General features: G+C 37.3%; 1 protein-coding gene across 1 annotated transcript in view; it reads right to left on the bottom strand.

Annotated features, from left to right (window-relative positions):
• mib2 (E3 ubiquitin-protein ligase mind bomb 2) overlaps positions 1-25,025 on the bottom strand; it is a 388,603-nt gene that overhangs the window by 195,169 nt on the left and 168,409 nt on the right. Inside the window, exon 9 of the mRNA XM_090373924.1 lies at positions 14,947-15,057. Coding sequence (XP_090230050.1) covers positions 14,947-15,057 — 111 coding nt within the window. The remainder of the gene's footprint in view (positions 1-14,946; positions 15,058-25,025) is intronic.

Here is a 25,025-nt window from a genome sequence, read left to right as displayed (position 1 = left end):
GATCACTGCCACCTAATGGTTCCTTTATCTTCAAATTCTTAATGCATGACTAATCACTGCTGATAATCAGATCAAGAGTAATGCTCCATCTGGTTGCCTATCGAACATGCTGCTGTTGAAAACAATCGTCCAATAAATCCACAAACGTCTTGCTAGTGTGTGAGTGACCAATCCACATGTTCCAGTCAATATCTTGGAAGTTAAAATCCCCATTATAAGACATTCTGATTTACTGACCCACTCTATTTCTCTTTATAATTGTTCATTGTATCCATCAGAGTCATTAGGCCTATACCATACTCCTACTCTCATTTTCCCTTTCCCAGTGTTTATGTCACACCAAACAGACTCAAAATTGCACTGTCCACCAATGTCAACTGGATGCACTGCCTTAGATTTTATGTGTTTCTTAACTTACAGCATAACCCCTACTTCCTTCCTATCCTGTCAATCCTCTCTGTACACATTATACTCCCCAAAGTTCAATTCTGCATTCCTCATAACTGTGACACTATGTCTCTGATATGCCAACAATATCTGCCTTTGATGTCTTGACCAGTACTTCAAATTCATAAAATTTATTTCCTATACTTTTAGCATTTGTGTACATGCAAGCATACATGCACCTGTTCTTATTCTTAGTTATTCTAACACAACCAATGTTTTTACTTGTTCCATGATGACTCCCAGCAGCTCTTGAAATCCACAGTACCTTGCTTTCCAGGCTGCTGCTCATTCCAATAGAAGCAGAGCAAGAATCACTTTCACCTTTGATGCAGCTAATTTTAATCTATTAAAGTTCCTCTACTAGCCAGAAATTGGTAAAGTTATCAAGTCTCATAGTAGCCAAAAAGTATTGAGCCAGACTGCTTTTAGCAATTTGGCTCAATACTTTTTTTGGCTACTATGGCAATATAAACCTTAAAAACATATTAAACCTAACATAGCACTTCCCCCAATTTCAGATTATGAGGATGAACTACCAGGACAGAAAACCCTATGCAGGTGAACCTTACTGTCAATTGAAAATAATAATGGATGAATTCAAGAAATGCCAAATTAAGAAATATCACAGCCAGCAATGCAGCCTTTGTTCAATAATAACACTGCTGTTTTTACATCTGCAATATTAGCATTTTATAATAAAAATGCATATGAATGCTAAATGTAATTTTTTTTTTTCAACAACAACCCTATAGTATCCTCAACTTTAATCAACAACAACATAATAATCCTTTAATCAACAACACTATAGTATTCCCATTAATTTGATATCAGATTATTCACAAAATGCACCATATTTTGAAGATGTTACCTTTCCTTGAATAACAATAAATTTCTATATGCATTTTAGTATGGATAATTCAAAATATCTGCAATGAAATTCCAAGTCTGAAATTGGCCCTGTGACTTGGGAATAATTTGTCTAATTCAAAAAGACTGCAGAAAGAAACTACGGCGTAACATCACTATATGATATTGAATTGAACTACAGGCACTCCCCAGCTTATGTAATACTTGACTTATGGAATCTGACTTTACGTAAGTTTTTGCTAGCTGGTGCAAACTTAAAAAAATTGTGGAAACGTATTTTGCATCCTGTAGGAATAACTGGAGGTATCGTGAAAATATCATAATGTGAACCCAACAACGCATTGTTTTTTTTTGGTAATTTGTTCCAAGATCTCGGAAGTTGAAATTTTTGCTATATAACTAAGCTATTTATCTCTCTAAAAGGTCATTTTATAATAGAAATTGCACTACACTTTCATTATTAGCATTAGCATTAGTAGAGGCATTTGATGCAAGAAAGCAAACTTATGCAGCATCAGCCAAAAAAAAAAATAAAATAAAATAAAGTAAAATAAATAAATAAAAAATAACCACTTCCACTTCACCCCTCTGTTCGTTCAAAATACCTCTCCAGCTGAGCCTTAAACTTATTTAGACTATCAACTTCCACGACAAGGGATGGAAGTCTGTTCCACCTACCAACCACCCGCTGGCTAAAGGCAAATTTCTGCACATCTATCCTACATCTGTCTTTCCTCAATTTGAATTTATGCCCTCTCAGGTGATTATTCTGAGCTAGAGGAAGAATCCCATCAGCATTGAGCATGCTCAAACCATTCAAGGCTTTGTACACCTCTATCAGATCACCCCGCTGGTGCCTAGTGTCCAGACACTGTAATTTGCAAAACTTAAGCCTTTCTTCGTAAGAGAACCCCTTTGTCCCATTCACCAATCTAGTTGCCCTCTCTGTACTCGTTCCAGCAGCTCTACATCCTTCCTGAAATGAGGCCTCCAGGCCTGTATACAGTACTCTAGGTGTGGCCTGACCATTGCCTTATACAAGGGAATAATCACCTCCTTATCCCTGCTAGAAAAATTCCTATATATCATTGACAATACACTATGAGCTACTCTTGCAGCTCGTCTGCACTGCTCAGAGAACTTCATATCTGCCTGCACCACCACCCCCAGGTCCCTTTCATTCTCTACCACTGTCAGTGTAGTACCACAGAGTTGATACGTTGCTCTGGGGTTGCTGTTTCCCATATGTAGTACTTTACATTTGTCAATGTTAAACTTCATTTGCCACCTCGAAGCCCATCTGCTCAACCTTTCCAAATCCTGTTGCAGCAGCATAGTGTCAGTAGTGTCCTTGACAACCCTGCCAACCTTCGTATCGTCTGCAAACTTGGACATTAAGCCTGATATACCATCATCAATATCATTTATAAATACAGAAAACAATAAAGGCCCCAATACTGAACCCTGAGGGACTCCACTAATAACATAAGTCCACGATGAGCAGTGTCCATTGATTACCACTCTCTGTCTTCTCCCCCTCAACCACCCCTTTACCCATAGCAGCAACTTGCCTCCAATGCCACACTGCTCCAATTTGTGCAGCAGTCTTCCATGTGCAACAGTATCAAAAGCCTTTCTAAGATCCAAGTATATAATATCAAAGTTATTCCCTGCATCCAGTTCTTTTGTGACTGCATCATAGTATCCAATCAAATTGGTCAGGCAAGACTTCCCCTTAACAAAACCATGCTGTGTCCTAGCTATAACTGAAGTCTTGTCTAGATGATCCTGCAGTGCTTCTTTCACCAGTGCCTCCATTAATTTTCCGGGAACAGAAGTTAAACTCACAGGTCTATAATTACTTGTGTCAGCCTTTGATCCCCCTTTGTGAATTGGGGTCACATTTGCACATCTCCAGTCAATGGGTACCTCCCCTGAGTCCAAGGAAGCTCTCATAATTATGGCTAAGGGTTTGCTTACCTCCTTTGCTGCCTCCTTTAATATAACTGGATAGATCCCATCCACCCCAGGTGCCTTTCTTGTGTTTATCTTCAACAATTTCTCCTCCACTTTGCTCTCAGTTATTACAAGATTCTCTAGCTTACTGCTAGAGTTGAATACACCTCTGGCATTCCCCTCGCTGAATAACTCCTCATGTGTGAATGTCGATGCAAAATATTCATTTAGTTTGTTAGCTACCCGAGCAGGGTCATCAACAGTTGACCCATCGATCTCAAGTGGACCAATCCGATTCATCCCCTTCCTTCTAGAGTTTACATAAGTAAAGAACTCTTTGCTGTTTTTCTTCGCATCCCTTGCCAAGGATCTCTCGTAATCTGCCTTCGCCTGCCTAACCTCCTTTGTAACTTGGTTACAGATCAACTTGTATCTATCATAGGCGTCCGTGTCACGTGTTAATTTGTATGTATCCCATGCATTTTTCTTCTCTGCCATATGCCTCATTAGTTCATCTGACAACCATTTAGGCCTAAACCTTGAACAATATTTCTTAGTTGGTATGTAAAGCCTAGTAGCTTCCACGATAAGTTCTTTGAATGCTTCCCATTTTGAATTTGCTGTTGGCAATATCATCAGTTGATCCCACTGTATAGAATTTAAATACTGTCTCAGTCCATTGTAGTCGCCTTTACGAAAGCAATACTTCTGCAGATTCTTCATGCATTAAGAATCTGCAGATAAATGAACCACTAGGTGGCAGTGATCACAGTGTTCTGAAGTGCGATTTACTCAAAGAGGTAACTACCATTATGGGTAAGGGGAAGCGGTATTGCTTTTGTAAAGGCGACTACGATGGACTGAGACAGTATTTAAATTCTATACAGTGGGATCAACTGATGATGTTACCAACAGCAAATTCAAAATGGGAAGCATTCAAAGAACTTATCTTGGAAGCTACTAGGCTTTACATACCAACTAAGAAATATTGTTCAAGGTTTAGGCCTAATTGGATGTCAGATGAACTAATGAGACATATGGCAGAGAAGAAAAATGCATGGGATACATACAAATTAACATGTGACACAGAAGCCTATGATAGATACAAATCGATCTGTAACCAAGTTACAAAGGACGTTAGGCAGGCGAAGGCAGATACGAGAAATCCTTGGCAAGGGATGCGAAGAAAAACAGCAAAGAGTTCTTTACTTATGTAAATTCTAGAAGGAAGGGGATGAATCAGATTGGTCCACTTGATATCGATGGGTCAACTGTTGATGATCCTGCACAGGTAGCTAACAAACTAAATGAATATTTTGCATTGACATTCACACATGAGGAGTTATTCAGCGAGGGGAATGCCAGGTGTATTCAACTCTGGCAGTAAGCTAGATAATCTTGTAATAACTGAGAGTAAAGTGGAGGAAAAATTGTTGAAGATAAACACAAGAAAGGCACCTGGGGTGGATGGGATCTATTCAGTTATATTAAAGGAGGCAGCAAAGGAAGTAAGCAAACCCTTAGCCATAATTATGAGAGCTTCCTTGGACTCAGGGGAGGTACCCATGGACTGGAGATGTGCAAATGTGACCCCAATTCACAAAGGAGGATCAAAAGCTGACACAAGTAATTATAGACCTGTGAGTTCAACTTCTGTTCTAGGAAAATTAATGGAGGCACTGGTTAAAGAAGAACTGCAGGATCATCTAGACAAGACTTCATTTATAGCTCGGACACAGCATGGTTTTGTTAAAGGGAAGTCTTGCCTGACCAATTTGATTGGATACTATGATGCAGTCACAAAAGAACTGGATGCAGGGAATAACTTTGATATTATATACTTGGATCTTAGAAAGGCTTTTGATACTGTTGCACATGGAAGACTGCTGCACAAATTGGAGTAGTGTGGCATTGGAAGCAAACTGCTGCTATGGATAAAGGGGTGGTTGAGGGGGAGAACACAGAGAGTGGTAATCAATGGACACTGCTCATCGTGGACTAATGTTATTAGTGGAGTCCCTCAGGGTTCAGTATTGGGTCCTTTATTATTTTCTGTATTTATAAATGATATTGATGATGGTATATCAAGCTTAATGTCCAAGTTTGCAGACGATATGAAGATTGGCAGGGTTGTCAAGGACACTACTGACACTATGCTGCTGCAACAGGATCTGGAAAGGTTGAGCAGATGGGCTGAGAGGTGGCAAATGAAGTTTAACACTGACAAATGTAAAGTACTACATATGGGAAACAGCAACCCCAGAGCAACGTATCAACTCTGTGGTACAACACTCACAGTGGTAGAGAATGAAAGTGACCTAGGGGTGGTTGTGCAGGCAGATATGAAGTTCTCTGAGCAGTGCAGACGGGCTGCAAGAGTAGCTCATGGTGTATTGTCAATGATATATAGGAATTTTTCTAGCAGGGATAAGGAGGCGATTATTCCCTTGTATAAGGCAATGGTCAGTCCACACCTAGAGTACTGTATACAGGCCTGGAGGCCTTATTTCAAGAAGGATGTAGAGCTGCTGGAATGAGTACAGAGAAGGGCAACAAGATTAGTGAATGGAACAAAGGGGTGCTCTTACGCAGAAAGGCTTAAGTTTTGCGAATTACAGTGTCTGGAGACTAGGCACCAGCGAGGTGAGCTGATAGAGGTGTACAAAGCCTTGAATGGTTTGAGCATGCTCAATGCTGATGGGATTCTTCCTCTTGCTCAGAATAATCACCTGAGAGGGCATAAATTCAAATTGAGGAAAGACAGATGTAGGATTGATGTGTGGAAATTTGCCTTTAGCCAGCAGGTGGAACAGACTTCCATCCCTTGTCGTGGAAGTTGATAGCCTAAATAGGTTTAAGGCTCAGCCGGACAGGTATTTCGAATGAACAGAGGGGTGAAGTGGAAGTGGTTATTTTTTATTTATTTATTTTACTTTATTTTTTTTTGGCTGATGCTGCATAAGTTTGCTTTCTTGCATCAAATGCCTCTACTAATGCTAATGCTAATGCGGCTCCCATAAGTAGCTGTGTTCAGATACTTTTAATGCAGCATATGCACACTTGTTTTAATTACTAATTTATTAAACAGCCATACAATAGTTAATTAGAAAGGTAAAAGAGAAATGAATATGGTCAAAATAAGTCTCTGGAGTAAACCTTGTCGTGGGCTGTCTGTTCCAAGGATTTTTTTTTTTTTTTTTTTTTTCCAGGGCAATGTAAACAATACTACTTGGAGATAATACTCTCCCTTACTTTAGAGAGCCATAAAAATTAATACCAATAAAGATTAATTTCCAAAGAAATTATATGCACAGAATGGAAACGTACATTGCTGATAGATTTGAAAGTCAAAAAATATGAACCAAAGCACCACCTTCCCTTGTTAAAATTTTAGGGACGACTGCCTTCCCTGTCTACAATAATTATTAAAGATACAAGGATGAGTACAGATATATATCATGAACATCGGGTTGACAGATGACTAACTGATCTGTCATAGAAGATCATAGCACATTTCATTGAAAAATTTTACTCTAAGTGTTTTCAGGTACCATGAAGGCATGGCTATGTTTATATGCAATTTTTCAAAAAATAAAATAAAATCAAATAATAAATAAATAAATTTGATAACTTACAGTTGGCAGACTTTCTATTGAGTAAGTCAGAGTGGGTTTATTTATGGCAGTTGAAAATAGTGATGTGATAGCATAATTCGAATAATTAATGATTGACTATTTCTATAACTAAAATAATCAATTATATGCAAATTAGTCAATTATGAAATTGACAACAAGAAAACTGAAGATGAAAAATTATAGTGAAGGGATTCAATCCTATGACATGAAAACTAAAGATAAAATGCTTTTACCACTCTGCAATAGTTCTGTTCCCCTCCTCCCTCACTATTTTTTTTTCTCTTCTTATCGTTGATTTCATATTCAACTAATTTGCATATTTATTATGAAAATGCCATAATCAGTTATTTTGATTATTGTCCGTAACTGATTATTTTTATTATGACTCCGGATTATGCTCACCATAGTTGAAAGTGCTGGTTGTCAAAATAAATGCATAGATACAATGGAGTTTTCGAAAGCATTAAGTTAAATATTGCTTAACTTTACTATAATATTATCAAATTCATAGAACCAATTCGTCAAAAATATTCTGAGAACGAGCTCTGCATCAAATTGAAATGGCCATTTTGGATGGGGAGAAGATGAATCTTCTGGTTTTTAGACAGCCAGATTTTGGACATTATACCTGTACTTCACAGTGGAAGAGAGAAAAAAAAAACTAGGTTTTTTTTTGACATAATAGTCATGCAGCCTGATGTATATGAGCTGTACATTAAAAAATAAAGACTATGTTGTTTATTATATATAATTATACTTATTTGCTAAAAAGAGAGAAAGTGCACGCATATTTTGGGATATCATTTACTATACAATACTTATAATCCAAGGAAAAAAGCGACATTCTTCTCTTTTAGCACTGTCACTTACCCAGCAAACTTCATAACTTAGTGCGGACTGCCCTGGCAAATTACAGCTACATAAGCTGGTCATAGAGTGCTCGCATGTACAGCAACTCCACGACTTACGTAAGCGTTGCATTCCGCAGAATGCTACGTTCAGAACTTTCCCCATGCTTGTGCAGCACTCGCAAATGTGCTCGCTTAATTGATTGAATCAAAAAAGAAATGTTCGACGAACATGTAAATACAATTATTTATTGCATTTATTCAATTTTTTTATCTCGTGCACAGGAAAAATTACAACAGCGTGCAATTTAAAAAAAAAATTTTAATTTTTTAGTAAGTAAGTAAGTTTTACCTCTCGAGTATCATTACCAGAATCGATGTCTTCAGCTGATAAGTACGCTGCTGCAGAGGTTGAGGGTTGTGGAGATTTAGAAGGGGTCAGTTGTTGTTTTAGGGATTTGTTAGGCGCATTGGCAACTATGGCCATAGTGCGCCAAGAAGGGGTCAGCCACTCAACCTTATGAAAGAACATATTAATGGATGACTAGACAGTGGCGTTTTCCTTTTCATCGTAATTTCTTTGTAGCAAGAAAGCATATCATTCACCCCTCTGTTAACTTTTAAGAATCATTCGCTGTCAGAATCCATCTTCTCAAACCTTGCCATTGCCATCTCTCTGGTGATGAAGCATCTCGGCTCCTCATTTGGTTCATCTTGAGCTTCGTCGGCATTTTCTTCTTTCACTATCACTGCCTGCAAGTCGATAAGTTCTTCGTTAGATAATTCCTTCTCTTCTTCCTCTATTAACTCCTCCACATCTTTGGCATCGACCAGCAACTGAAGTAGCTCTGCAACCTTTACAATCTTATCTCTAACCTCTTCACATGATTTGTCTTTTTCAAAATGTTTCAAAACGGTTTAGGTGCCGTGGGCATATTTTCTTCAATGCACCATTTAAACAACTTTTAGTAATTTCCGTCCAGGCCTTATTAATGTTTAAGATGGTGAGGTAAATATTGTAAGATTTCCAAAAGTCTCTTAACGTAAAATTTTTCTCATCATCTACTACAGAAAATGCCTGAGCAAATACTGGGCGTAAATAGTATACTTTTAAATTCGAAATAACACCATGATCCATAGGTTGGTTGAGTGAAGTCACGTTTCGCAGTAGAAATATGACTCCCATGTTCGAATTGAAATCATCTAGATGCGTAGGATGTCCAGAAGCATTATCTAATAGAAGCAAAATCTTGAAAGGAACTTCGTTGTCTTTACAATATTTTTCAACATCGGGAATGAAGCAGCATTTAAACCAATCCTCAAAAAGAAATATTGTTATTCATGCTTTCTGGTTCGATCGGAAATGCACAGGTAGGGTGGCTTTATTGATGCCTGTAAATGCAAGAGAATTTCCAGAATGGTACACAAGCAGTGGTTTTAAGCTGTAATCTCCCGCTGCATTAGCCCCAAGCTAGAGCATGGCCCTATCTTTTGAAGCCTTGAAACCTGGCATTGTCTTTCCTCTTTGGCAATGTATGTTCGATCTGGCATATTTTTCCAATACAAAGCAGTCGTGTCAACATTAAAAATTTGCTGTGTTGAATAATCACCTTCATCAATAATTTTTTCCAACACATCACAAAATTTCTCTGCAGCTGCACAATCGGCACTGATGACTTCACCGCATACTTTAATGTTGTGGAAACCAGCGCAATGATTGAACCTATTAAATCACCTGTTGCTTGCCACGAACTTGGGTTGGGGTTTGCCGTACTTATCCTTAATATCTTCACAAATACTTGTTGCTTTTGCTTGAATGGTCATTAGACTCAGGGGACACTCGCTTCTGAATCCGATTTTCCATCCATATTATTAACAGCTGTTTCATCTTCGATACAGCACCTGAATGCTATTTCGTGATCACTATTAATCTTAAGTGCATTGATCCTCTGACATGTTCTTTTATATGCGCACTGTCCTTTAAAATAGCATTCACTGTTGAAGCAATGAGACCTAATTCCCTTGCAATAGATGACAAACTTTGTCCTGCTTCGTACTTCTTAATCATTTTCATCTTCATTTCTAAATCAATTTTGTTTTGTTTCCTGGCACTACCACCACTTGCATTTTCCATTGGTTGCTTTCCCTTCATCACTGTAATATGTAAATAGGAATGAAGAGAAGTTTCTGAAAATTTGTTTTTTTATATGATTGAAGATTTCAGTGAAGGGAACACATTTCACCATAATAACGTAAAAACCCACACAACTGCAGTTATTATCGTAAATGCAATAAGATCGAGTTTACAACCCGTTTATAATTATATGCACTAACAGAAAAGCCCAATAAATCAGAAAATACAAATTGTTTTTATTTTTTTTAATGGTCACGGCCTCCAGAAACGTACTTTAGAAATATATCACAAAGGCATTCAAAATTGATTCTTATAACAGAATCATATGATAAAATTCCTGTATATCATTGACAAGACACAATGAACTACTCTTGCAGACTGTCTGCACTTCTCAGAAAACTTTATATCTGACTGCACAATTACCCCCAGGCCTTTTTCATTCTCCAGTACCCTGAGAGTTCAGGATACTAGAGAATGAAACACAAAGTTCATATGTCACTCTGGGGTTACTGCTACCCATATGCAGTATTTTACATTTGTCAATGTTAAAATTCAGTTGCCACCTCTCAGCTCATCTGTTAAATTTTTCTAGATCCTGTTGCAGTAGCGTACTGTCATTAACAACCCTGCCAACTTTCATATCATGTGCAAACTTGAACATTAAACCTGATATACCTTCATCAATATCATTAATAAATACAGAAAACAACAATGGGCCCAACATCGAACCCTGGAGGACTCCACTAATAATATTAGTACAAGAAGAGTAGTGTCCACTGATTACCACTCTCTGTCTTCTCCCACTCAACCATCCCTTTATCAATAGCAGCAATTTGCCTCCAATGCCACACTGCTCCAATTTGTACAGTAGCCTTCCATGTGCAACACTATCAAAAGCTTTCCTAAAATCCAAGTATATGATATCAAAATTATTTTTTTAATCCAGTTCCTTTGTGACTGCATCATAGTATCCAATCAAATTGGTCAGACAAGGCTTTCCCTTAGCAAACCCATGTTGTGTCTGAACTATAACTGCAGTCTTGTCTAGATGGTACTGCAACACTTCTTTAACCAGAGACTAGATTAATTTCCCCAGAACAGAAGTTAAACTAACAGGCTGTAATTACCTTATCCCCCTTTGTGAATTGGGAACACATTTGCACATCTCCAGTCCATGGGGACCTCCCCGAGTCCAAAGAAGCTCTCATAATTATGGCTAAGTGTTTGCTTACTTCCTTTGCCACTTCCTTTAATATAACTGGATAGATTCCATCTATCCCAGATGCTTTTCTTATGTTAAACTTCAACAATTTCTCCTCCACTTTGCTCTTATTACAAAGCCATTTAGCTCACTGCTAGTGTTTGATAAACTTCTGGCATTCCTCTCCCTGAATATCTCCTCATGTGTGAATGTAGAAGCGAAATACTCACTCAGTTTGTCAGCTACCTGAGCAGGATCATCAAGAGTTGAACCGGCGATATCAAGAGAACCAATTTGATTCATCCCCTTCCTTCTATAGTTTACATAAATAAACAAGGCCCTGCTGTTTTTCTTTGCATCTTTTGACAAAGATTTCTTGTAATCTACCTTTGCCTGTCTAACCTCGTTTGTGACTTGATTATTGACCAGCTTATATCTACCACAGGCTTCTGTGTCACTTGTTAGTTTATATGCATCCCATGCATTTTTCTTATCTGCCATGGAGTCTCATTAGTTCACCTGACATCCATTTAGGCCTAAACCTTGAACAATATTTCTTAGTTGTAACAAAAAGCCTAGTAGCTTCCAAGATTACCTCCTTGGATACCTCATCTGACATCCATTTAGGCCTAAACCTTGAACAATTTTTTTTAGTTGGAACAAAAAGCCTAGTAGCTTCCAAGATTATCTCCTTGGATACCTCCCGTTTAGAATTCGCTGTTGGTAACATCAACAGTTGGTCCCACTATATACAATTTAAAAACTGTTTGAGACCACTGTATTCACATTTATAAAAGCAAAAACCCTTCCCTTTACCCCTGAAGATAGTCACATCTTTGAGTAAATCCCACATCAGCACACTGTGATCACTGCTACCTAATGGTTCCTTTATCTGCAGATTCTTAATGCATGAAGAATCACTGCTAATAATCAGATAAAGGGTATTGCTTACTTTGGTTGCCTCTCGAACATGCTGCTGTAGAAAACAATCTTCCAATAAATCCACAAAAGCCTTGCTAGTGTGTAAGTGACCAACCCACAAATTCCAATCAATATCTGGGAAGTTAGAAAGCCCCATTATAAGACGTTCTGATTTACTGGCCAACTCTATTTCTCTGCACAATTGTTCATTATACTCATCAGAGCCATTATGCCTAAAACGCACTCCTACTCTCAATTTTGCTTCCCCATTGCTTATGTCACATGAAACTGACTCAAAATTACACTGTCCATCTGTGTCAACTGGATGCCCTTCCTTAGATTTTGTTTCTTAACTAAGAGCATAACCTTTCCTCTGTTCCTGTCCTGTCTGTACAGATTGTACTCACCATAATACACATATACACACCCAAAAAAATCCACAGATTTAACTCCATACAACCTTGGTAAAATTTCACAACTGCAATCAAACATACATTTTTGTAGCTGTTCCAAAATAACATTAAACTGACCACCAACTGACAAAAATGTTGTATGACCAACTTACGTAGTAGTAATTAGAAAGAGAAGTCCACACTAAATTATGAAGTTCACTCAGTAAGCGATAATGCAAAAAAAAGAAGAAAAAAAAAAAGAATGTCACCTTTTTGAATGGACGACAAGCAAATTATATCAAAATATGCACATTTTCATTTAGTAGGTACAATTATACATAATAAAGAATAGAGCACTCATAATACATCTAGCTGTATGATTAGTAATGGCAACAAAATAAAACTTTGCAATATGTTATTAATCACAAAAAATTTAATTTTTCCATGGTGCAATTGCTCATTCTCATATTGATTGACCAAATTAATGTTTTGTCTATTCACAAATCAAGGATTTAGTGTCAAACAATGTTAACTACAAAATTGCATTTTTGTGTTGAGATAACCTTATTTTTATTTTTTACAAATAACAATGCATATCATGTCACACAGCTGTATCTCTCTAGTACTTTACAAGTTAGCTTGGGCTATAAGCACATTTCCAGTAAACTAAGAAAATGTCAAATCATTTTTTCTTGGTTAATTACAAAAATATTTACTACAAAATGATTTTGTAGTTAATGTTGTTTGACACTAAACCTTCAAAATGTCCAATAACACAAAAGTAAAATATTCTTAATATTTTAAATGAAAATTGTGAAAATTCAATACAGTGTTAATAAGAGTATCTGACTAAAAATTTCTCTTTAATAATGGCATTATCTTGTACAGATATTTTGAGCTCATTTAAAAAGAAATGGATGTTTGATCCTTTGAACTTGAATTAACAAGATTGCACTGTGTAGCCAATATAAAATTAAAATATCATTTTTGCACTGGAAATAATACTCTTTTAATTTGATTTTTTAACCTAAGTGGTTGTTCAGGTCAATTTTCACATACAAAAATTTAAAGCTTATAATACAGTGTGTGTGTCATTATTTACCACTGATTTTTTTTTTTTTTTTCTAGAATGAAAAATATAAATAATTCTATTCATAGCTGCAGCAGCTCAGTTAAAAAAAAAAAAAAAAATATATATATATATATATATATATATATATATATATATATATACATACATAAATAAATATTTATAATGCTTCCAACTTATTGTGTGCTCTAATTTAGTAGTTTAAATGTGGATGTTAAGAGAGTTTATTTTTTTATTTTCCTGGCTGATGCTCCAGTTTTAGAAAATCGTAATGCAACCTCGAATAGCAATTTTTTATTCAATTTTTTTTTCCAATTAGTAACTACATGTATTATTAACAGCCCAATGGGCACACAGGCAGTACAATAGATACCAGTCTGAATTATAAGATAACTGAGAGGGACACAGGAAGCGTTTGTTTAATTTTTTTTTTTTTAACAAAAATAGAACTGAACACATCTTTATTTTGGAATGCTACTTGGTTTTGTGTTTCTTTCTAAATTCTTCACTTTGTTCTTATGTGTATTGTTTTCAAATATCTGATTACATCATGTTTTCTGCTATCTGAAACTAAAAAACACACTTGCATATGGTACACCGAGTAAACATGCTACCTTTTTCAGATTTTGTAATACAGGGACATTTTTGAGTATATGTCTTCTTAAAACACTGAGTCCTATTTCTTTGGCATCTTACTGAAGAATATTATTAAATCATATTTAGCTTGGCGCGTGCACACACACACACACACACACACACACACACACACACACACACACACACACACACACACACACACACACACACACACACACACACACACACACACACAAGTATAATGTTAAGACATCTAACAGAGAGTAAATCTTATATTCTGTGATGTATTATTTATCATTTCATGTATTTCAGATATTATAGGCAAAATGTAAACTTGCAATATCTGACAGCTAATTCATTAATCAGAGACAAAGAATGAAATTAAGTACAAATTCTCATACTAAATCCCTCTACTAAGTGAAGCCATCTGTATTCAAAACTGAGAATATTAACAGGTGAATTAAAAATAAATATAAATAAGAAAATTTAATAAAAGGCACTTTATCATGTTAAATATTTAATTAGATTACTAACATAAAGAACAATAAGGGCAGATTTGCAGATTTCTATATAAAAATCCAAAACATTGCCCGTTTTATTTATTATTTGGACCATTTGGGGTTAATTGAATCAATCTAATTTTTTCTTTGTTCTAATAAACTAATTAATATTTCACATGGCAAAGCATCTTTTATTAAATTTTCAAACTTAGTATTTCCATATAACGTCTTTCAAGTTTAATTAACAAAAATGTGTATTCAAAATACTGTAAAAGGCTAAATAAATAATTTAAAATCTCTAGTAATATATCTAATTCCTTGAACACTTAGAAAAAAAAATTAATATTTCTTTGCTGACCTTGGTTAGGGCACCAGGATGCAATGTCCAGCGATTATTGCAACCTTCATACTGAACCCTGATATCTCCTCTTTCTGTAACTCGATGCACTGTACCAACTTTACCAATAAACTACAAAAAAAAAAAAAAAAAAATTATATCACCACATTACACAAATTACCCTTTACGTATTTTCATTGTCTATAACTAATTGCATAACTTTTCCCATAGACCTCAGTTTGATCACCCTAATTAACATAAATTTACCTGTAATGTATTCTGTGGTTCCACTATTCAGTAGCTCCATATAATATAAGAATATAAGCCAGAATATTACCAGTGGATTGACACTGACAGAATCCATACTGACAATCATCAATCAGATGGAAGGTTTCTAGACAGTTTAAGATTTGGAAGTTAATTAATTTCTCATTTACTTTAAAATGAGTAGAAATAAGTGCAATGGGATGATAAATGAATGGGAGGGATTTGTCACCCTTTTTAGGAACTAGCTGGATATGAGCAAATTTCCAAGCAGAAGGAAAAACACCTTTGGAATAAGAAAGTGAAAAAAGGGAACAATAAACAGGAATAAGTTCAGGAGCACAGATTTTAAGAACTAGTGGTGAAATACCATCTGGACCTGGAGCTTTCTTAGGATCAAAATTGATCAAAATTCTTCTGACAGAAGACGACAGGAGACAATGAATGGAGTGAACTGTGAATGTGGGAGGTGATTTACTAAGATCATCAATACAGGATTTGGAAGAAAATAGGATGCTAGCAGGTCAGCTTTATCTTTGGCTGAAGTGGCAACAGAACCATCCAGTTTTGACAGAGGTGGGAACAGAGAATGGACAAAAGTTGCAGCCACTAGCTCTGGCAAGAGACCAGAATGCTCCTCTACCATTTGGAAAAGAAGCAAGTTTTCTACTCTTAGCCTGTTTGAAATCTAGTTTGGACCGATTAATAACTGCTTTACCAACCAATAGGTTGCAAGCTTTGGTGTAGACAGAAATTGAACCTGGGGATTTAGAAACAAGCCATTTACGGTATGCAACGTTCTTCTCTTAACAGCCTTAGCACATTTATTGGAAAACCAAGGTTTAGATAAAGGATGAGATTTTAAGGTGGAGTGTGCAATAAAGGATTGCCAAGGGAAAATATCTTGCAGATTATCCCATTTTGCATTCTTTTAATGCCAAACAACACAAGGTTAAGAATGGCCATGAGAGAAATATTCCACTGGAGAAGAGACCATTACTAAGTTGTGATCTGAGGTGCCCAGAGGACCACTCACCTTGACTGTGTACTTAGAAGGGATGTTTGTGTGAAAAAGATCAAGTGTGCTGGCTGCATGGTTAGGATTGCAAGTTATTCTGGTTGGTAAATGAACAATATGTGCAAGGTCATTAGTAATTGCAAAAGCCTCAGCATCTCAACCAGCTGAGTGCATGTGGCTAGAAAATGGAAGCTAGCTGGAGTTGTGAATATTAAAATCACCAAGGAAAATTACCTCACTGTTAGGAAAGTTGGACTGGTGAAAGTCAAGTTTCAAAGAGATGAAGTCAAAGAGTTCCAAGTGATTAGTGGAGTTGGAAGAACAATAGAAGCAACAGATGAATTTGACAGAATGTAGTAGATATTTTAATCCAGTGAAGATTCCAAATTACTAATTCTCTGACAGGTAATGTCACAATGGACATATGAACAAGTACAACCTTTGAAGCGAAAGAAAGCATACAGAGAATAATTTGGACAACTGAGATGAGCATTGGTTGAATCAAATGACAACTGGGATTCTGTCAGAAAAAGTACATGGGGTTTGACAGGCTGTAAGGGAAAACAGACATCATTGAGATTACAACTGAGACAACGTATATTTGTAAAGTGAATGAGGAAGTGTTTGGGAGGTTTAGATCTTTCCACAGATAAATCTGTTCTATTATTTTGACAATTCATGGTGTATTCAGAAGTAAGAAAAAGTGGCTAGCACATGCTGCTTTGGATATGGTGTATACATGGTAAGTATATACTAGTTCGTTTACATAACATGGCCTCGAAAATGCCCCTGCACACACACACTACTTGGACTCCTTCCAGTCGCTATCTGGCAGAGTAGAGGTAGCAAGATTATATACCAGCTTATCTGAAAGTCTCCTAGAGCATTGCCAATAGGTTCGACCTGGTGGACTATCTAGCAGCCAGCTTGCAAACACCGTTTTAGAGTTGTACACTCGAAATGTAAGGAAAAGCGGAACTCGCCACGATGTCCATCATAACCTCAAAAGACATCAATCATACATGATAGAAGAAATGGGTGAGCGTTTGTCAGAGCTTTGCTTTGGTGACCAAACATGGGTTCCACCACACCGCATCTACCACCTAATATTGCCTGGTATCACAGAGAGAGGCCATTCCTCCGTTTGTTGTGGGCACCACACCTCAACCTCTGCTTACGTTAGTTCATACCCGGATAGTTACTTACAGTGTGCTAGAAGCCGTAATTCAGGACTTGCACATGGGGGTTATACCCAGGGTTACTAACAGTCCCACCATTATGAAGGTGCAAGCAGAGGATTTGGCTGTCACAGATTGACTGGACTTTGCCAAAATTAGGTCCACTTGAATTGAATGTCACTTGAATATCAGTTCCATCACAATTTTAGACTCCCAGGTAGCAAGTACAGCTTGGCATATTTGAGAGAATGTCTGGGGCAGCCTGAAGGACAAAGGACTATAGGAAGTAATGGGCATTGGAGGCTTGCGCAAACTGAAAAGATTCCATGCAACAGATAAAACATATGGGTAACGATTGTTGATGGAGTTTACACTAATTTTCATATATAAAGTCTGGGATAATCCTTACACGTGAATTCAAAACTGTCATTTTATCAAAAGAAAAAAAGATGATCAGATGTCAGAGTGGTGAGCCAGCTCAGATCTCTCTGCATGTTTTGCCTTTACTGAATTTTTATGATATCTCGTACTTACTTTCAAATAACATGCAACAGGTAGAACCTTATACAATGAATCACAGCACATGTATGCTACATCATAAACAATTCTTATAATATGGCATTTAGAGACACATCTTAACTGCCCCACCACTCTGTAACATTTAGTCACCTTGTTGTTCTGATCAGATAACAATTTTGGATTAACAAGCTAATTACTATAAATTTTTAATATTCAAGACTTTAGAATTTGCAAAAAATTCACTAAAATTCATCATCTCCTTGTTAGGTAAATAAGGATATTTTGTCAGTTTGCAGAATTCAACTCTGTTACTTCTTAGGGAAAAATGGAAGTGCCGATGATTATTAAAGGATTTTTTAACCTTCCACTTCTTCATTCATTATATCACTTCTTTACTTTAAAAAGAAGTAAACAAAAAGCTGTTCCAGTTTCAGAAAGGTCTCTTTAATGTATATTTTGGTTTTAATAGTGCTAATGTCTTATAATGCTATAGGGCTGGGCTGCTTGAAATGTCTTGCAGTTGCAAAGTGGCCTTAAGTTATGTGCTGTAAATGTGAACCATTTTATGAGGCATTTTTCTAGATCATAATGACTGATTCGTGTCTCTTCTGTCACTACATGACTCAGAAATTCTTCATTACACATGTCATATGGTGTAGAATTTGTAGTTTCTTATCAGATATCAAATGGTGTAAAATCCCGCAAACACAGATTTGTAACATTAAAGAACTCTGTAACAATAGCATGTACACTACTGTATGAGACTGATAATCTGCTGCTTAGCTGACAGAATGTGATTCTCCTGTCTCCATCCAGAATCTCTTGGGCCTTTGCAATGTGCTCTGAAGTGGTAAAAGTCCTCAATCATCCAGGCTGCTAGTCATCTACTGCAGAATCACAACCTTCTTTAATGTACCAGTACCATTTGAAAATTGCCGTTTTCTGGCTTTCTGAATGGTGGTACTCACTGAGAAGCATTATTTATTCAAGATATAAAGAGATAGACAATTTATTGCGAAGAAATTCACAATATGAGATGTTATGTAATGATGCCACTGTGCCACTGCACAACTTCAGTTGATTTACTGTGTATACTAATGCACTAACTTATATGACCACAAAACATGATTAATGATATTTCTTGTCAAATATCTAATTGTAAACTTCTCTAACCAACGTGCTCAAGCTAGAGTAAAAGCAAAACATTTAATGCTAATTTTACTCATTATGAGATAAAAGCCAATGTGGAATATGGATTTACATGCAGCAATGAATGGGCTATTTTTAAATAAAATAAATTCAAAATAATAGTCAGTTCAAACCAAAAGTCAATTTATGTGGCTTTGCAAGATTACCCTTGAATTGTCACACTCTCTCACCAAGTGGTGCTGGATGGTTGGACAATCAGAAAGATAGTTTTGAGAGACATATGCCAACCTGCCTCCCTGGACTTCCACCCAAGTTAATGATATACAATGTCCAACAACATGTATTAGTAAACGTCATCCCTTGAAAGTAATAGTTAATTCCATAAGTGACAAGATAGGCAGATGGCAGTATCTGTTATTTATCTATTTATCGTATGGCTTGTACAGTACACATGGAATCAAATTACATGACGTGCGGAAATTTGCCTTTAGCCAGTGGGTGGTTGGTTGCTGGTATAGACTTCCATCCCTTGTCGTGGAAGTTGATAGCCTAAATCAGTTTAAGGCTCAGCTGGACAGGTATTTTGAACGAACAGAGGGGTGAAGTGGAAGTGGTTATTTTTTATTTATTTGTTTTTTTTTTGGCTGATGCTGCATAAGCTTGCTTTCTTGCATCAAATGCCTCTACTAATGCTAATGCTAATGCTAAAGAATGATAGATATAAATTTAAGTATAAAATTAAATTAAATAGAACAAGAATCACAGATGAGCATTTAATTTATTTAAATAGTCAATTTCCGCATCAGTCACCATCAGGAAGTCTCCAGGGTTTCCTTCATAGGCTTGCAAGGCACAGTCCTCTATTATGTGTTGGATGGTCTGTCAATCAGCTCTGCAGTCATACGTCGGGGAAGGAATTTTGCCCCACTTATAGAGAAGGTTTGCACATCTATTGTGGTGCATTCGTGCCCTGTTTAATTCTAGCCATATCCTAAGAGGCTGGTCAAAACCAGGGTGTTTCAGAGATACAAGGCATGGTATGACATCAAGGAGGGGAGTTTTGTACCCACTCTTGCGTCCAAGTATATATATGTATCAAAGGTTGAAATTGGAAGGTTGAAATGTTTTAGCCATCAGGATTGGTGGATGTCTGGAACGGCGCCTGTTTATTCCTAGGTCTCAAATGTTGTTGGAGTTTGTTGGTAGTTCAGGATTGTCTATTTTTCTGCATTCTCTGATGAGGGCACATTTTCTTCGGAGGTCTATTGGTGGGATGTGGCTCAAGACAGGTAGACAAAAGGCAGGGGTGGACCTGACTGTTCCAGTTATGATGCACATGGTGTTATTTAGCTGTACATCCACCTTTTTTATGTGGTTACTGTTAAGCCAAACTGTAGCATAGTACTCTGTAGCTGCATAGATAAGACCAAGAGCTGACAAACGTAAGGTCAAGGAAGAGGAGCCCCATGTGGTACGACATAGCTTTTGCAGAATGTTATTCCTTGTTTTCAGTTTTGCTGCAGTCCTTGTAAAATGTTCGTTGAAAGATAATGTTCTGTCTAGTGTGACACCTAAGTATTTCGGATATTTGTTGTGGTTAAGAAGGGCATCCTCGAAGTGTACGTTCAGCTCTTTAGTCACCATCTTATTATTGAGATGGAAGCAAGATGCCTCAGTCTTGGCTGCGCTAGGTTGGAGTCTCCACTTGCAAAAGAATTTACCCAAGGTGGATAGGTCAGCTGTTGAAATCCCTTCTGTTTATTTTGACTGATTTATGTCTCGTTGCTATTGCCCAATCATCCACGTAGCCAAACTTTCTGGAGCGAGTCTCGGGCATGTCTACAATGTAAAGGCTGAAAAGTAAAGGAGCAAGGACAGAGCCTTGGGGTAGGCCATTGCTGAGTTTCTTTTTATTGCTCATTGTGTGTCCCATTATCACCTTTTATTTGTGAGCATGTTATCAATGAGTCTGGGAGTTGTTTTGCAGGATATTGTACAGAGTATTTTATATATTAAGCAGTCTCTCCAAACAGTGTCATAAGCTGAAGTTAGATCAATGAAGACCACAGAGGTTTTCAGTTGTTTTTGAAACCCTACCTTGATGTGTGTTGTTAAGGTGAGAACTTGATCTACACAGCTTCGGTTTGGGCAGAATCCTGCTTGCTCGACGGGAATTTATTCAAGTATTTTGGAGCTGAACTTCTTGTAGAGTAGCCTTTCAAGTAGTTTATAAGTTACACTTAGTAAAGCAATAGATGGCAACTTTGAGGGAGGTATGCTGATTTTCCTGGCTTCAGAATGGCAATAATTTTCACATATTTGAGAGGTTTTGGAATATCACCTGTTTGTAGTATGCAAAAAAGGAGCGTGCTAACCACATTCTTGTGTATTTCCACAGTGAATTAGAAATTCTGGATGGATGCCATCAAAACCTGGATCTTTGCCCACTCTCATATTCTTAAGCGCAGCTGTGATCTCATCATCAGAAAACGGTCTGCAGCACTTATTGTTCAAAGTTTAGGCCTAAATGGATGTCAGATGAATTAATGAGACATGTGGCAGAGAAGAAAAATGCATGGGATACATATAAATTAACAGGTGAGACAGAAGCCTATGATAGATATAGGCTAGTCAGTAACCAAGTCACAAAGGAGGTTAGGCAGGCAAAGGCAGATTATGAGAAATCTTTGGCAAAGGATGCAAAGAAAAATAGCAGAAAGTTCTTTACTGATGTAAACTCTAGGAGAAAGGGGATGAATCAGATTGGTCCACTTGATATTGATGGTTCAACTGTTGATGATCCTGCTCGGGTAGCTAACAAACTAAATGAGTATTTTGCATCTACATTCACACATGAGGAGTTATTCAGGGAGGGGAATGCCAGAGGTGAATTAAACTCTGGCAGTGAGCTAGATGATTTTGTAATAACTGAGAGCAAAGTGGAGGAGAAATTGTTGAGGATAAACTTAAGAAAGGCACCTGGGATGGGTGGGATCTATCCAATTATATTAAAGGAGGCAGCAAAAAGGAAGTAAGCAAACCCTTAGCCATAATTATGAGAGCTTCCTTGGACTCAGGGGAGGTACCATTGGACTGGAGATGTGCATATGTGACCCCAATTCACAAAGAATGATCAAAGGGCGACACTAGTAATTACAGACCTGTTAGCTTAACTTCTGTTCCAGGGAAATTAATGCAAGCACTGCAGGATCATCTAGACAACACTTCAGTTATAGATCAGATGCAGCATGGGTTTGTTAAGGGGAAGTCTTTTCTAACTAATTTGATTGGATACTATGATGTGGTCACAAAGGAACTGGATGCAAAGAATAAATATCATATATTTGGATCTTAGAAAGGCTTTTGATACTGTTGTACATGCAAGGCTGCTGCACAAACTGGAGCAGTGGTGTGGCATTGGAGGCAAATTGCTGCTATGGATAAAGGGATAGTAGAGTGGAAGAAGGCAGAGAGTGGTAATCAATGGACACTGCCCTTTGTGAACTAATGTTATTAGTGGAGTCCTCCAGGGTTCAGTGTTGGGTCCATTATTGTTTTCTGTATTTATTAATGATATTGATGATGGTATATCAGGCTAAATGTTCAAGTTTGCAAACAATACAAAGGTCAGCAGGGTTGTTAATGATGTTTATAACACTAATGGGCTGAGAGGTGTCAACTGAAGTTTAACATTGACAAATGTAAAGTACTGCATATGGGAAGCAGTAACCCCAGAGTAATGTATCAACTGTGTGGTACTACACTGACAGTGGTAGAGAAAGAAAAGAACCTGGGGGTAATTGTGCGGGCAGATATGAAGTTTTCTGAGCAGTGCAGATGGTATGCATGAGTAGATCATGGTGCCTTGTCAATGATATACAGGAATTTTTCTAGCAGGGATAAGGAGATGATTATCCCCTTGTATAAAGCAATGGTCAGGTCACACCTTGAGTACTGTACACAAGTCTGGAGGCCTCATTTTAAGAAGGATGTAGAGCTGCTGGAACGAGTACAGAGAAGGGCAACAAGATTAGTGAATGGAACAAAGGGTTGCTCTTACAAAGAAAGGCTTAAGTTTTGCAAATTACAGTGTCTGGAGACTAGGCACCTGCAAGGTGATCTGATTGAGGTGTATAAAGCCTTGAATAGTTTGAGTATGCATGTGAATCCATCCCAAACACCTATCAAGGTCTCCTGATAAAGCATCCCAGTTTGCCTTACTGAAGTTCCATCTAGGGCGGGGAAAAGAAATTACTAGTGGGATGTTTGTTCCGGTTTCTTTAAAGGCTGGGCAGTGCTGACTGGGAAGGAAATCTGCTAGGCTTCTTCGAGACGCTGTAAGTGGGTAATTATTTTCATCGATGGTGACAAAGCAGAGATCAGGGTTATACTGCTGCTGCCAGGCAGCTGATTTGGATGATCCTCATTCTTTGGCATCAAAAATGAAGTAGGTGCTACATTCTTCTGCCCAGTTAACAAGTACTTCACCGTTATGAAGTACCTCTATATCGCCACTGTGCGTGATGACTGCTGAAATCACCAAGATAAACAGCTGGATGGGGATGCAGCTGGAGGACATATGGTAGTAGGTGGCTAATAGATGTTATTCACAGTTATTTCCCCTACTTTGATAATTATTTCATGGATATTATTGGCGATGATAGAAGAAAGCAAGCACACATTTTCGATTTTAGCCCTTACATATGTTGCAACACAGGCCTGAGGGTACATTGCCTCTATTAAATCATAGCCTGGTATTTTTCCCCTAGTCCGAAGCTGTTCCTCACTATCCGTTGGGATTTCTTGAATAGCGACCACATCAATATCATTATCTCTTAATATTTTGCATAAAAACTAGCATTCAGTTCTGCTAATGCCTTCTATATTTATCTGGAAAAATTTAATACTAGATCCAAGTTTTTTAGTCAATTGGCTCTGAGAGGAGCCTTTAGTATCATTAGTCATCATAGCAAAAATCATGTGTACATAGCCAGGAGATCACTAGAACTATTTGTTATCTAGGGTGCACCGCACAGAGGCGAACTAGCTTCACATTCCAGCAGTATCTGTTAAAAGTAGGATATAAAAACCATGCACACTTAATAACAGGTAGATAATCAGATAACACTCAATAACAGGTAAACGGAATGAGATGGGGAAAATGACCTAACTCCCTTCCTAAGAGGTGCGACAGCAGCTGTCACATCGCTGGATAGCAGAAAGAGTGTGACACCCAAAATCAGCTGTTGGAAATATCATATGCCAATGGAAGAGAGAAGGTATTGCAATCATTCATCCCACTCTAAATGGACCTCCATAAATGACTCCAACAGCATGTCAACAGTTGAAACAGCAAATCACAAAGGGAGCCCCCCTTCGTAGGCACAGGGGAGGGGGCATCATCCCCTGAAATCTTGAAGGGACCCACATAGCCTCACGTGTCAAACATTTTTGTTAAATCATAAAAAAAAACATTGTTGAATTTTAAAACTAAAGAATTAAAATAAATAAATATTTAAATAATAAAATAGATATTTTTTATTTTATTCATGTTTTTTACGTGTAAACCATATTCCGATATTTGAATTTCCATGCTCATTTCATTTGAGACAGCCATCCGCTATGCTGCGTGATGGTAGCCTCCAGAACGTATGCAATATATCGGTACTGTTTGCAGTGCCTCCCCTCGCTAAATGAGTAAAAAACGCTTTTCATATATATCACTACTTTACGCTTAATCTCCTATTTTTTTTGGTGATTCATGGAAGGTCTTCTTGGTGATCGCGAAACATAGGGGTTCACAAACGAGTTTATAATAATGAATAAGCCAAAAAGCAGAGCTCAGAAAAGACGAGGAAAAAATCAACAAAAAAATGAATATCAAGGCATACGTCAGTAAAAAAAAAGTCAAATGCAGTGAATCTGAAAATGAAACGTAAAATAAATTCATTTTTTATATATTAGTATTAGTA

The sequence above is a fragment of the Mastigoproctus giganteus genome, chromosome 5, assembly GCF_048544385.1.
Source record: "Mastigoproctus giganteus isolate SK-2022 chromosome 5, ASM4854438v1, whole genome shotgun sequence".
Classification (NCBI taxonomy): domain Eukaryota; kingdom Metazoa; phylum Arthropoda; class Arachnida; order Uropygi; family Thelyphonidae; genus Mastigoproctus; species Mastigoproctus giganteus.
This window is presented reverse-complemented; position numbering and strand designations above follow the sequence as displayed.